At 41.1% G+C, this 15,572-nt stretch overlaps 1 protein-coding gene across 3 annotated transcripts in view; it reads right to left on the bottom strand.

Moving 5' to 3' along the window:
• The window catches only part of FAM120A (family with sequence similarity 120 member A), a 120,153-nt gene that overhangs the window by 21,168 nt on the left and 83,413 nt on the right, over nucleotides 1-15,572 (bottom strand). For all 3 annotated transcript variants that reach the window (XM_017847073.1, XM_017847074.1, XM_017847072.1), the window contains exons 9-11: nucleotides 14,916-15,143; nucleotides 12,173-12,347; nucleotides 1,430-1,679 (exon numbers count right to left, since the gene is read on the bottom strand). In XM_017847073.1, the coding sequence (XP_017702562.1) occupies nucleotides 1,430-1,679; nucleotides 12,173-12,347; nucleotides 14,916-15,143 (653 nt within the window). The remainder of the gene's footprint in view (nucleotides 1-1,429; nucleotides 1,680-12,172; nucleotides 12,348-14,915; nucleotides 15,144-15,572) is intronic.

A 15,572-nucleotide genomic window follows, 5' to 3' on the forward strand; every position in this document is an offset into this window, starting at 1 on the left:
CAGCTCCACACGGAGAAGCCACAGTCACCCTGCACCAAACCCTCAGAGCCAGTGTCCTGCCTAACGGGACAGAAGGAGGTGTGCATCCCCAGGCAGGGCATCACTCCTGAAAGCAGAGACAATCTGGAACAGGAACAGGTTCCTTGTCATAAAGGACACTGTTGGGACAACAAGTCTAACAGCTCTGAAGGGTGGAATGGACCACAGCATCACTGTGGATTGATTTTAATGGTTCTATGGTGGTTATGAAGTAAAATGCCATCAATTGTTAGAAAATCAGTAAAGTATTTAAGTTAAAAAAAGTTTCTGTGTTGTACTTGCAACTTTTCTCTATGTTTGGGGTTCTTTTAAAACCAAACCAAACCAATCAACTCCAAAACTTAAAGAACATCCAGTATGCATCCCAACTCAATTGAACTTCAAAACATCAACAGTATCTACCCATACACCTGAGCTGTGGGCTGTGAGGGCACAGACACAAAGACATCCCAGCAGCAGGACCACACCAGCGCCCACACCTTGGTTTCCAGACACCTTTTTCATGACAAGGAACCAGGGCTGCTCTTTGGATAGATGGCTGACGTTGGAGCAGGGAAACACAAAGCATGCCTGAAGCATCTCATAGGGCAAAAAAGCAAGGAAGCTCTCCCAAAACAAGAGGATGGTGTGTGTCACACGGGCCCACCTAAGAGACCTCCCAAGGCCAGAGTCGGGACAATGTGAGTAAGGATAAGGCAGAGCTGGATATAACCCCAAGTGAATTGATTATGACCCTATAAAAAGAGGAAAGGAGCCCATACTGATATAAATACGGCATGTGCCACACTAACGTGTTGGTCAACAACAGACCACATATATAATGGTGTAAGATTATAATACCATATTTTGACTGTACCTTTTTCACATTCAGATACACAAATACTGACCATCATGTTTGTGTAAATATACTCTATGATGTTTTACACAATGACAAAATCACCTAATGATACATTTCTCAAAATGTACCCCCATCATTAAGCAATGTGTGACTGTAAATGATTAAATAAATGAAGGAAGAAGAAGTGGCACATTTTCCCTATAGAAGAACTCCAAATAATATATAACAAGAATCTCCCTCTTATAGCCTTCAAAATCTTCAATATTTAAATAATAAACTATATTTAACATCATTATATAATATTTACATACCATACATGCTTACAAAATATACCTATAAACATATTGTATCATATAAATTAAAATATATTTTGCATTTACATAACCTACACTTCTATCACATATATAAATACAGGACGAGGATAAATTTCAAGAGACAACATGATTGATCAGGAATAAACTTTACATCCTTTCTCGAACTCATCTGACACCATGGTCACAGCCCCTACACCTGGCTGGGACCCAGGTCCCAGTTCCCATGCATGGCACCCACCGTAAGACGCAGCAGAGCACCATGAGGTGAGTGGGCACGTTGGCAGGGTTGAGCATGGCTGGGGTGTCCGACCTCATGCAGGCCAGGAAGGCCCTCATCCTGCGGTTCTTGTCCTCCACCGCCTTGCCCAACCACAGCCTCTTCAGGTTGGGGCAGGTCCACTCCCTGAAGGCAAGAGCTTCAACCAGTTCCGGGGTTTGGGGAGACTTCCCTTTGTAAGCTGCCCATTCTTTAATGATCACTGGTGAGACTACAGAAAAAAAAAAGCCAGAAAAGACACATTCATGCATCATTCACCTACTTTCAGTCTTCGCAAACACAAGCAGCCCTAGTAACTGGTCTGAAGATTGGCCTCTCAGGTAACAATGCATTCTCTCCTTAGCAAACCACCAATCATCAAGTCCTTGTGGGCATTCTGTTTGCCCCTCTACTCTGTGCAATTAATGGCTCATTCAGATTTTCAGTTAGGCCACAAATAAGTTTCATCCAATCAAATCATGACTTGATTTTCTCATATAATTAGTATGTATAAATCAAGATGTTAGACAAAATCCATTTTAATATTTTATATCTACAAATAGTTTTAGTTTTAACAATTAGTGTAATTCACAGAAGTATGTGGTTATCTAATTATTTTAACACACAAAATCCAATTTGGACAGCTAATCCCTTTCTACATGGATAAATACCCTCAAAAATTAGATTTGAGCAATAATTTGCATGCAGTAGCCACTTTACTAAACCTCCCACTTCAACAAATGTAACTGTTAAACTCTATTTTTAAGACTGGCCAGTAAAACATAAGTAGATGTAAATATTCCAAGTTTTGAAGTCCCAGATGATGCCAGCACACAGTAATTCTATTCAGCAAGACTTCAGACAGAGTGTAAAGTTATCCAACATTTTGCCTCAAAAAAGACAAGAAGTTCTAAGTTGATATAATACAGAAACAATACCTTTTATCCACAGATGTTTTACTATTAGTCAATTAATTCTTACAAATACATAAACATGCACATTTTCCCACTTGATTTCCCCATAAATTAAGGAAAAAACAATGACAAGGAAATAAGACAAAAACAATCCATACTGCACAGTAGAATGTTAAAATCTCATCAACTGCACTGAGGTAACAACCCAATAGGGAAATCTGAAAATCTGGGTGTGCATTTTATAAGTAACAAGTGGTTCACTCTAGTTGAATAAACACCAGAACCAAAGCAGGGCCTGGTGTGGTCCCTTGCCCAGTGCTGCTACACATGAGCAAAGGCACCGTCCCTGGCTAACACACTCCAGTGCACGGCCCACTCCAAGGCCAGTGGCTGTTCGGAGACCAGGAGGCTATCATAAACTCTAATTTGATCTTCAACATATTAATTCTATCCAAATTACATTAATCTATCTGGGCTTGTCTTCTCTAAAGTAATACCTAAGGCATTCTGAAGAGTCCAAAAGCAGGACAGAGTTAAATGTATTACTGGCTAATCTCCAGTTCCACTGAGTCTAAATATAGTCAGGCAATACAATAATCTCTTAAAATGTCATGAAAAACGCCAGGAGTTAGAAACTTGGATACACAGTTTCTCAGCAACAGAAAAAAAATGCTTAAACACATTTCAATACCTGACAAGTCAGGTAACAGTGTTACCTATAGGAACACGTTGAGTCAAGACCTCATGGCAAGGGCTCTGTGACAAGCCCTTCCGGAGCCAACTCCAGATAGTGTCCCCTTATGTGAAGCCTGCCGGGCAGAGCTGGGGTACAAGTTAAGGCAGTCACTGAAAATTTTCCTTTTACAAAAATGTTACTGCTCTCATTAGGCAAATATCTTTCATTTACATTTGAATATCTTAGTGTTTAGATGTTAAAGAAATATTTCAAACACTCCAAATGCTTAAAGTCCATCAAGTCAAAACAGACATACATGTATATATAAATACATGCTTATTTGTTTTTATTCAATACTTTTAGGTGCAGATATAAAACCAATAAGTCTCCATCAGGAAGCATACCCTGTCGTTGGACGCACAATCTAAAGTACCGCCCCCACCCTGATCCTGTGATCTCCAGCACAGCTCAGCTTCCAGAAGCTTTTCCAGAAGTAGTGTCAGAACATACAGGATCATCTCCACAACCACCACTACCATGCACAGGCCTTCCTGTAAGCCGACCTGCCTTCCCTCCTGTGACCCAACACCAAGGTTGCTTCACCCCAAGAGAACAACAGGCAAGGGGAGCTTCCAGAATGAGCTGTTCGCCAATATGCTATGTTGCTATCAGATTACATAAGCACACCTCGCGAACACATGGGACACACACATCACACATTTCATACCATGCACACATACTTCACACAACATACCACCAACAAACCCCACCTCATACACACCCCCACCACACCACACACATACCACAATACACACACTGAAACATACCCCACACACAGAGCATGGGTTTATGTGGTGCATGTCAGGAGTCCCCTAGGGGTTTTCAAGAGAAGCAGTCTTACTAAATTGGCCTTTAACTTTGTCATTTTTTTCTTTCCCTTTCATCGGCTCTGTTCTTGCCTCTCTTTAATCATTTTAACAATCATTCATGTTTTGTTTTCATTCTAGAAAAAAAAATTATTGGTAGATTTTCCTTCGCAATTTCAAAACCTTTAGGCCTCTGCAGAGTTCATCCTGTGAGGCCCTAGGTCACAAAGTGAAGAGGAGGTCACAGGCACTAGTCCTAATGCATGGTATCCTCAGAAATATGCGCTCCAGCTGCAGGCTCTGACAACTCTCCCCATTAGAGCTCAGAGGGCCTCCTGTGTACCTGAATGAACCTGGCCTGGTGCTGTGTCTCAAGACTCGGCACAGCCCAGAAGGAAACAGGTGAACACGCTCCTGAGAGCCGAAACTGGACTCTTGTTGATGAACTCATGGCAATACTCCAGCCAAAGGCTGCTCTGAGTCCTAGAAGGGCTCAGAACTGTCCTGGGTAAGCCTGTAGACACAGTAGGGACAGAGGGGGGTTAGTGTTCTCTTTCACAGCACTAAGCATGTTGTTGCCCATGTGCAACAGTCATGACAAGAAGAGCAAGTCCAATTCAGGAAATACATGTCTTTATCAAAGAAAACAGATGTGACTGACACAAAGGCTTGCTCCAGAAGCAAAGGTGCTCATCTCTAATAGTTAAGAGAACTTTTGAGTATTCCACCGGAGAACAGAGGTGGAACCTTAGGCCAATCAGTTAATAAGTATTTACGGAACAACTACTATGTGCCAGATAGGGCTGGGACAGGGGGAAGCAGGAGATCTGCACAGGCATGTGCTTGAGAGGGACGGTCTCCTTGGGTTCTCAGACCTGGGCCTAGATCCAGGGACTAAGATAAGAGGTAACACCTAACTTTGCAACACAGTCCAGATGATTAAACATGAAAAGCACCTAGCACCCCTCATTATGTAGAGATAATGAGATCAATTCACATTTTATACATTACTTACATTAAATTAATTACAAATTAGTGTTTATGAAGAATTCCAAGGGACATCCAATTTTCGGGTTGAAACAGCAGCCTCAAGAGTGGAAGAAGTTGAGGAAAGAAAAATGCCTGGCTCTGTTTTACAAGTCCCCTGCAAAGGGGCAGCTGGAGGGTAGCCACTAGAGAGGAGAACGTCTGCTGCTCCTCTCTCTCTGGGCTGCTGCTTTCTTCCGAAGAGTCACTGTTACCCAGGAGGAAGGACTTCTTAGCCTTCATGGTATTACTCAACCCACAGGAAATAAGCAAATACAAAGTACCCAGCACAGCAAGTAATCTGAGTTTTTACAGAAACCTGGGGGTATGTGGGCTTGCCCGTGGCACTAGGCTCCAGCACATCCTGGGTGGGTACCGTCTGGGCCTTAGAGCATGGTAGTGTAAAATGAACTCTGTACTGGTAGTTTTGAAGAGAAACATGTTCCTACTGCATCTTATTAAAACAGTAAGATTCCTGGAGGTCAGCTCACGTATCACCATCAACAAATATTAATCTCATCTTTTCACTGTCAGAAAAATTCACTACTTCAGGAAGTAGCCTACTTCTGAAAGACTGAATATTAAACTGTCTTCCTTACCTTAAACTAAACCATATTTTTACACTGGCAAAAACAACTCTAGGAGAGACATGTTACTGGAGGCTAAATTTATAATGCATTTTCCTTACAGAAAGCACCCCTTCAAAATATAATTTGGGGCCATAAAATACTATCGTACTTAAGTTGTCAGTAAAAAACTCAGTATTTTCCATCAGATGTTAATCATCTTCTTTTAGGAGCACACTTAACACGACAACTAAGCCACCTTGGAAATCTGTTATAATGCTGACTTTGGGATCTATCCCAGCCCAGGTTCATTTTGTAAGCCAATCCCAACTTGCTAGAGTGGCCCCCTGTAAGATCATATTGTAAAGTATGTCTCTAAGGTCAGTGCCAGAGCACGACCATTAATTAGCAATGCCCACTAAGAACATAGGAGAGAGAACCGCAGCATGCATGCACACGTGCTCACAGGTTAGGCAGAGATGCAGGCAGATGAATGGCTTCCAAGATGGTGGCCGACTAGACTCTGGTTGTGTGTATTTAGGGAGCAGCCGCTATTCTACTTGACGAGCTTTCCTGAGGTTGTTATGATCATAAACAACAACAAAAACCTCCAACTCATTTATATTAGGACAAAAACAGAAAAGTGGATACAATGAGGACTGTTTTTTTTCCTTCTAATAGAAAAACTGCCCCCTAATTGCTAAGCGGCCCCAGCGTGTAGGTAGCACGTTGGGTTCTCTTCCTCAGGCTGATACGTCTGTAAGCACCCTCTGTAATTCTCAAAGGTAAAAGGCTGTGGATATTTTCTTAAACCTTTGATATTTGAGGATGGAGCAGCCCACTGTCCACAAAAATATAAATGCTTAGTAAGGCACAGGGCATGTAGCAGCACATGGTATTACAGACATGTAGATAAATGCTGTTCATATTCCTCATTCCACGTATGTTATTCATAATATATTAGAAACTCAAAAGCTCAAGGATTGGCAAGTAACACTGGTTAAAAAGAGTACGAGGACTTATGAAACAAGTATTAATCCAAAAGAGTAATATCACAAATTGGCCTGTCATATCATTTGCCTTCCTAAGCAATCGTCTGCTGTGCTAGGTCTACTCAAAGTTCTGTGAAAAAAACCTTAATGCTTCTAGAAAGCTTTGTAGAATAAAGAAATTCAGACAGACTTATTAGCAGCCTTCATAGAAATCGTGGGAAAAATGTTTACAATACCAATTTTCACAATATTAAATCAGTACAGTAATATTGATTAAAGTATTCTATTTCATAATATAATCCACAGTGAGCAGACTTAGTTTACTTTTATTAGCAATTCCAATTATTGGCACAAATAAAACATTTTAAAGCAAACTAGACCAGGAAAAAATGCTCCTTTCGGCTTTTCTTGGTGGTTTAAAATACAGGAATAAATATAGGAAAATCTTTCATAAAATAGTACTCATCTATAAACTTGCTCCCTCATTCCACATATTTATTTCATGTGTGTATAATTTTTATCTGTCTACTTGTTATAAGCCTGTTTCTCTTACTTACTTAATTTTGAGGTACTAGGGAAGACTTTTGTAGGAAATGGGAGGCAAGAAACAAAAGCCAATTTTATTAAGATTATGTTAATTTTAAAAATGTGTAAATCACTAAGCTTTACTTTCTGAACTTTGTGCTCTTCAGTTATAGCTGGGGATACTTATTACTCTACCATCTTTTTAAATGTAGGCCTTTTATTCCGTCTCATTTGCCCTCAAACCACTGCAGCCTCTCCCACTGACCCTTGGAGAGAAAGAACCCAGTGACTGGGAGCGACAAGAGGCACTCTGAAGGAGGAAAAGCCACCGAGGCACATGAATGCCTCCACCACAGGAACGAGTAGAAGAAGCTCGCCACAGTATCTGCATTTCTGCAAGGTGAAGGCTTCAAAGCCAGGAGTTCCTGCGTCAGACCCCGGACACATCTCCAGGCCCAGCCTTCATTCCAGCATCAACAGAAAAGACCTCTGGGTTCCACCTTCCCTACCAGCAGGTGCCACTATCACCGTGGATCACGTCTGGAGGAATCTGCATGCCCCTGGGTGTTAATAGCTCTCTTCTACGTACACTACTGAGAGGGCTTAGAATTCCAAGGCACATACTGCCATGATAAGCAAATATTCTTCTGAATTTCCTAAAAGTGAAATTATAGAACTTAAGGATGGAAAGAAAGGTGTGGAAAATAAATTGCCAGCACATAATACAACATGACTTTCAAAAGGCTGGAATTTTCTTTTTCTTTTTTTTTTCGCTATCACCTAGTTCAGGAGCAGAAGGGCTAGAAATTTTTGAGGGTCTCATATCCTACTTTCGCCATATAGTGACTTTAAAATGAAAGTTTGGTAAATCACAGGAAAGCTAGCTATAAATCATGAATACTTGACCATATGCCTTAATCACTGACTAGGTTTCCAAATGAATATACATGACTTAAATCTGCTGAGAGTTAAATATTTTTAAGCAACCCTTAAGACTTCAACATGCTTGCCTTTTGAATAGTTCTCTCCGATAATAAGATCGTCTTGGGACATTCTTTATTGTTACAGTGACCATTAACAGGAACATACAGCTGTGCAGATAAGGTTCTGAAGCTATTTTAGATCACAGATTTTCCATTCAGAAATGGCCACACCAGCTGCTGGAGCAGCAGGCTCTCTCTGGAGTCCATATGCAGAGGGCTGGGTTGCCAGATCACTTCGGAAAGCCAAGGAAGCAGGGTTGGGGGAGAACAATCCTTCACAGGGACAGGGCCTCCCAGGACTCTTTCTTTGGCTTATGGATCTTCCAGTATGACAATAATTTCATTCAACCTACACGTGGTCCAAGAGTGGCCATAGATTAGACAGCAAATTTCAACAAGATCTAAATACAATCATTGTTCCATCTTGTCAATCAAGAACTCCTGAGAAACTTTTCAATGTCAGCTTCATTGTGGCATAATCAGACATTCTCCTATCCTATTTAGATTGTCAAGAAGCTGTAGCACTCTCCTTAGTACAAATATGTGTTATCAATTAATAGATATTTCAAGTAATGAAGTTTAAATCAATGGTCCGAGCAGGGTCAGTATTTAATCAGCTAAAATCTAATGAACAGGTTATATGGAAGGCATTTTAATGCATGCAATGTTCATGAACATAGATCACACTGTGCACATTATTCAATTCTCAAACAAGGTTGGTTTTGAGCAAGTTGAGAGCATTGAGGCTTAACAATCACAAGATATTCTCAAAACAAAAATATCCCTTCTGGAGAGCTGGTGTTCCAATTAGGGTGATAATCATGGATATATCACTGATATAAAAACCTTTTTTATAGGCTTGTTTCCCCCTCATGAATGTAACTATGCATGAAATAAGTTCAATTTTATCAGCTCCCTATAAAGACCTAGATTCCAAAGCTGCTTATAAAAATCTCAACCACTGAAATTACGGTACTGAGTAAGGTCTCTCAACTTCTAAACTCAGGTCAAATCTATACATCTTTTCCATTCAGAAATAAATTTGTATTTGTCATAGCACATTAATAATGCATCTTTCTAAACACTTACATTCTAGTGTCTTAACTGTCTAGGCAAAGGTCATCTGCACCTGCTCTATCTTTGACACTGAAAGGCTTCATTTCTGTTTTGGTTCAGTCCATACATCGCTATCCAACTCATCTTTCTAAATGGAAACGTCATTTGTAACAAACCTTCAATGGCTTCCCATCTCTACAGAAAAGTCAAAATCAAAGTTCATAAATCACTTGGGCAGAAAAGACTGCAGTTTGTTTACCACTGACCTTTCAAAGCATCTCAGCACTTATGCACGCTCTCACACAACAGAGTTTAATTTTCTGATGCACCAAACCAGGTCTTCATCTCCAACAAGCTGTGTGTACCTAAACCAATTATTCATTCTTTCACTGCCTGCTGCACACTGCTCTAAGAGTAATACACACAATAGCAAAAGACATAAATGTTCATGAAATCACTTTTAAAATCTCATTTACCATCAAAGAAGTACTAAACTACCATTGGCAAAGTTCAGCCTCCACAGTGGAGAAAATACCCAGGCTCCATGATCAATTCACAAGCGCGGTTGGCTGGGCCTCTGTCCCTTTCCTCAGTGCTAGTTGACTCCCTTTCCCAAACCAAATCTGATGCATCCTTATCCCCAATCCTTCCTGCCTTCACCAACAAAGGTGGCCCCAAAGTATGAACTCCTGCCTCTGCTCCTCCTTCCCACCTAAGTCTACTAATACAAACTCTTTATCAGGACTAATTTTTTCCTATTCTTTTTGATAAACTCACCTCTTCCCCACTAAATCCTCCCCATTGGTCAAAAAAAGAACATAACAATAACCAAAACTATTCAGTCTCCCATCCTTAAAAGAAGGAGGAGAGGAGAAGAGGAGAGGAGAGAAGGGAGTTCCTGAAAGTTCTCACTTTGAAGATACGGCCTTCCTTTGGCCATCTCAGCCACATCTCAAGAGAAGATCCAGTGCCACCTGCTGCCACCATCTTGTTTTGTGTTCTCCTGTGTCTCTTTCCTCCTCCACCGACATCAATGGCACCCCCATTCGCTTGAGTCATTTCAGACTTCCCCAACCCTTCTTGTCTTTTCTTCCTTTGATGGCATTCCTGTGACTTCTGATTCCAGCTGGAGTTGGTCTGCCCAGAGAAGGTCAGGGCAGTATGACACCATGAAAGCTGTGGCCTGCCCTGGCTTCCATAATCCCCACCTCTCCTCCTGTCCCCCACCATCCACATGCTCTGTACATTCTGGCCCTTCTGAGAGCTTTCTCAGGTGCATTAACAGGACAGCCTCTCCCAGACCCAGCCGGAAACCTCTCAACCTAGACCAAGACAGCTGAGGGGGAGCTAGCATGAGAAGCACCATCGGACGTGCGTGCTGCAGACATGCAGCAGGCACCAGGTCAAGACTCCACTTCCTGGGCATGTTTGGTACTGCAGCACACCAATGATGCCGAATGGCCCAACACTGGAGGGGTAGGGGACAGTCACATCTGACTCCACGGGACAGCACAGAAGCCACGAAGCCCGTTCCCGTTCAGCCCGAGGTGATCACTGGAAATGCCTAAAGGAGTTTGCTGCGTAAAGGTAACACTGTTTTTAGAACACACAAGCAAATAAAAAATAATACCTTCTACCACGAAGCCAGTGCAGTGCTCTGAAGCTGTGGACAAAGGAGCTGCAGCACCCAGGATGTCACAGGATTTGGGACTAGACAGAGCCTGCAGCGCAGGCATGCTAAGCCCGGGAGAGAGGAACAAGTGAAAAAAGGGGGTCTGAGGGCCTGATCAGGCTGCAGGAGAAGTGAAGAGTAGTGACAGGCCAGGAGAAGTGACCAGCCATGTGCAAAGAAAGAAATGCCATTCTTTTGTGAGCAAATGGATCACACAATGTGAGAAAAGAATGAAAACAGGTACACTGAAGAATGTCCTGAACCTTTGAGAAGAATGTCATTTACAATGTTCATTGTTCCACATGGTATCTCCAGCCATCGAAGACACAGAAGTCCTGATCACCTCCTGCCAGTGACAGTCACACTAGCAGCTCAGCAACCACTCTCAGGACAACTATCACCAAGGAAGGATAGTGAGAAGTGCTTCACTTTAACGCCTTACGGATTGAAAGTTTGTCATAGTAATTGCAAACAGAAAAATTTTAAATCTAATGAACTCAGGTTAAAGTTCCAAAGCTCAGCACTGCACACAGTCAGTGCTGACAAGGAGCTTCATCATCTCAGGAGGCCTGCATTGACCCACCACACAAACGAATAATCTGTAACTAATTATCCATGGCTCAAAGAAAGATCTAATAATTTACAATTTCCACAATTCATAATATTCTTAGACTGTATGTTTGAGGATTCTTTTCTATATTTCCAACTAAATATACAGTTACTTTTACATTCCTTACATTAGGAAATAAAATTACCTAGAACAAAAAGGCATCATTTTCTCCAAGTATTACACAAGCCCACTAGAAGATAAAAGAAAAATGCTTTGACCTCATCTTTGACCACCTTTTCAATCCTTTTCAGTGTTTCCACCTGCACCCCCCACTCCCAGAGTTGATCAGCTGGAAGTGCACATGTCTCAGAGGATTCCGAGACAAATCATCACAATCCTGCGACGATCCGTGAGTCCCACGACCTTCGCTACAGCTGCAGAGCCATGCGTGGTGGCACTCCAACAGCACAAACATGGCCAATCAGAGACCTGCTGGAAGTTTTCTCCAGGACCCTGGCCTTCTGGAGAGAGCAGATCTTTGTTTCATGAAAACCAGAGCACAGAAACACACTCGTCCTGATTACCAAGACGTGGTAATTACAGAGAGTGGCGGCAATTCAGGTCTGCTTTCAGATCAACATTCACTTTAAAGTGTAAACCTGTTTTATTATTTTACTGAATAAACATCATTATTGGAATGTTACTGAGGAAGAAAGTCTGTGGCTTCTCCTCCTTTTCTAAGAGCCTTTACCCTGGCCTACTGCCCCGATGACGGCCCACCTCCTTTACACAGAGGCACTCGGGGTCAACTCAGTCATGATTCTTCTAAGGCTTTAGAAAATGCACAAGAGATTACGAGGTACCGAGGAAAACAAACAATGGATTGTTACAGTACATACATTCTGGTGGAAGTCTGTTCTTTCTAAAAGCAAGTCTCTCAGTTTTCTTTCTGCTTTCTGCCAAACTAAACAGGACTCCGTAAACATACTGACGAACTGGCCTATAGAGCAGAGCGGCTGGAGGCAGGTCCTTGTTGGCTTCATCTTCAATAGAAACAGCAATTTTGATTTCACCCTTTGCATGGAAGAAAGCAGAATAACATTGCACATTTTTCACATTGAATTTACAATACACTCACAGAAATACACTGTATTATCTCCAGTTAATGACACTGCAATTCCATTCCAAATCAACTGCTTAACAACTTGCCTAAATAAAGACGTTTAGGAAGAGCTCATTTGGCAGGCTGTGGCCAAAGCATAAGCTCAAAGAATCAAAATAAAATCTGCATTATTTTATGTTTAATCCAAAACGAAGAACAAAAGAAAACCATGTAGATGTTCCAAAGTCTTTGAAACAATCCAGACAGATAACATCAGACAACAAACAGAATAGAAAAGACTGAGAACTTGCAACTTTTATTTAGAGAGTGGGGATGGTCATATGCAATATAATTGAAAATTTTCAATGACCTACATGCAAACTAAAGAACTGAGTATCCTGAAAATACAATGGTCAAATTTTCTTTGCCAAGTTCTTCCATGGCAAATTACCACCTCATGTATTAGGCTTCTGCCATAGTGTGGCAGGTATTCAAGAAATGTGTCTCATTGCGGGTAAGGACATGCCTAGCCACTAGGGCAGAAAACAAAAGCACTCCATCTTTTTCATGTCCCAGGTCCAATACGGCAAGAACCGCATCTGACTCAAGAATGTGCTGCCAAGAGACAAATGACTGACTGTGGCCTTTGGCAGCTGAGATTGTTGCCAAAATTCATCAGTTTCAGGGATCTTACAGCATCAAAATACATCTCAAGATATCGTGCAATAAATTTTATTTAATTCTACTCAGAGCATAAAAATGCACTTATGACCTCAATGTCTGTGAAGTTCATTGATATATACGCTTTAAATAATAATTTTGAAACATTTGCTGTTTCTTTCACATAAGTTTAATTTCAAAACTGGTCTTTCCCCTTACCCTCCGTACTTTCATATTCATTAATCCAGTAGCTACATGTGTTCTAACACTCTCATCTAGGGAATATTTCTCTTAATAATATGATGCTTTGCGAATTCTCTTCATTACCATAAAGATGCATCTCACTGTAAATGTCTTAGCCTGGGCAATTAAATACCAGAGCCATTTAGATTATAGGATAAACTGAAAAAACTTAAGTAGCATTTTAAAATCTGAAAAGACAATTATCTCGACCATGTCATTTTATCAGTATTTGTCCTTGAAATTCATAAGAAATAAGAAAGTATGTTGGTACAACTTGCAACCCTCATATAGATCTAACCAACTATCCAGGCATCAGATCCAGGAGTGTGGACATATCAGGTGGCTCCTGGGGACCTTACATTTCAAACAGCCCCACGAGGAATGAGTGTTGTTTCTTAACACGTTGTTTTGAAAGATGTCTTCCCAAAACTTTGGTTCCTTAAACTTAGCTCTCCCCACAACAATTACTTTTCACTTACCCTTTATAATTTATGTTGAACCTGAAAAATAAAATGTTCACCTTACAACCATAATCTGAAAAGTGATACTATAAATGCATACCCATATCAAATAATAGATGAGATTTGGAGGCATTACAACTAAAAAATAAAGGATCTGAGCAAATAGTACTGGCTACATGTTTTCCATGTCCTTTAATTAACAAAAGTAAGCAGTATTTGGATTAGTCGGTTAACAGTTGAAGTCCACCTCAGGAGTATTAGAGAACAGGAGTTCATTATTGCATTTATTGACTCTATTTTACAAACCACAGATGGGTTGTAGAGAACAGACAGAAAAGTCTGGTTATATATGGTCGTATAGGTACTGAGGAAAACATGTTAATAATACATGATAGTAAAAACCAATTCTGCAGGATCAATCTAGTAACTCAGGTAACTTGTTAAATTGTGGGGCTAAGATTAAAAGTGCCAACGTAAAGACTACACATCACCGAGGAAATTTAAATACACATAGATACATTTGAGACACCAAGATTAAAAAATAATTGATGCCACACTATATGTATATATTTAAGCATACATTCGATAAGACACTAATAAAGTGAAATTATGACACTGTATAAAAAGACAGTTGCATTTTCTGACTATGCGCATGTTTACAAAATCCTGTGTTCCATTTTTTGCTCTTAGCACTATTAAAACTGCACGCGATGAGGTTATGGACAAGTCAAAACACATGAAGTGCTACGAGCCATTCAAAGGGGGAAACATTATTTTCTAAGCACAAATGATAAAGGAATCAGATATTGTATCTGACATCAGAAGTAAACCTGACGTTACAGCACAAATATGGTGTAAGAAAATTCTGAAATTGAAATAAAAAGAAAAAAATTACAAGTCATAAAATAATGTGATGCATTATTTCATTAGAAGTATAAAATATTTTATACTAAGTTGAAGGAAAACGTGAGACTTTTCACGAGTTACTTTTAAACTGTATTTACAGTTATAAATGTTCATCTTTCATTCAATGTTTAGAAAGGGGAAAGTGAACTTTGCTTCAAATAGATTAGTAAGACAGAAAAATGGTTCAAAAGAGGACAAAAGGACGAAACACCCATAGGAATGGCCACTCATCAAATAACAGAAGCCACTCCAGGGCCCCTTTGATAATACCTTCGTCAGGACATGGAAGATGTAGGGGTACATCAGCCCCTTCTTGTGCCTGTGCTCGGCCACTCTCAGCACCTCAGGTGCAACGGGGGGCAGGGGAGGTGTGGTGATGTCCATGTGGTTCCTGGTGGGCATCGACAGGAGGCACGGGATTGGCTGGACAGTGCCCATCTGGCTTCCCTTGCCTTCGGCTAGTTGGCTTCCTGAAGAGGCAGTGGACGAGCCTTCTGCCTACAGTGCAGAGAGCAGAAGGGAGGAAAACGAATATATGTCATGTTCTCATTCATTCAAAGTATGTTAGGTGCCTGTTCACCTGCCGGACACAGAGGGGACAAAGATGAGTCCTGTCTTGGACAGACCAGATTTGGTGCCACCCTAAAGACAGAAGAAACAGACAGCACCCTGATCCAGTCCCTCTCCTTGAACAGCTTCGCACACTGAAACAGCATCAACATCTACTGTGCCACAGGACAGTGGGCCTGTTGCTCCCCGCTGTTCTGTGTCACCCTGCAGTCCCTCTGTGTTGGGAGGCAGAAGCCTCGCTATCTTGTTTGGCTCTCACTTGTCCATCATCCATGTGGTCCATTCCTGTGTTTGTTTTCTCGAGACCTTGCCTAAGATCTCTACACAAACAGGAAAACTAACACTCCAAGAGGCTGT

Source organism: Rhinopithecus bieti, unplaced genomic scaffold (genome assembly GCF_001698545.2).
Source record: "Rhinopithecus bieti isolate Rb0 unplaced genomic scaffold, ASM169854v2 scaffold_29034, whole genome shotgun sequence".
Lineage (NCBI taxonomy): Eukaryota > Metazoa > Chordata > Mammalia > Primates > Cercopithecidae > Rhinopithecus > Rhinopithecus bieti.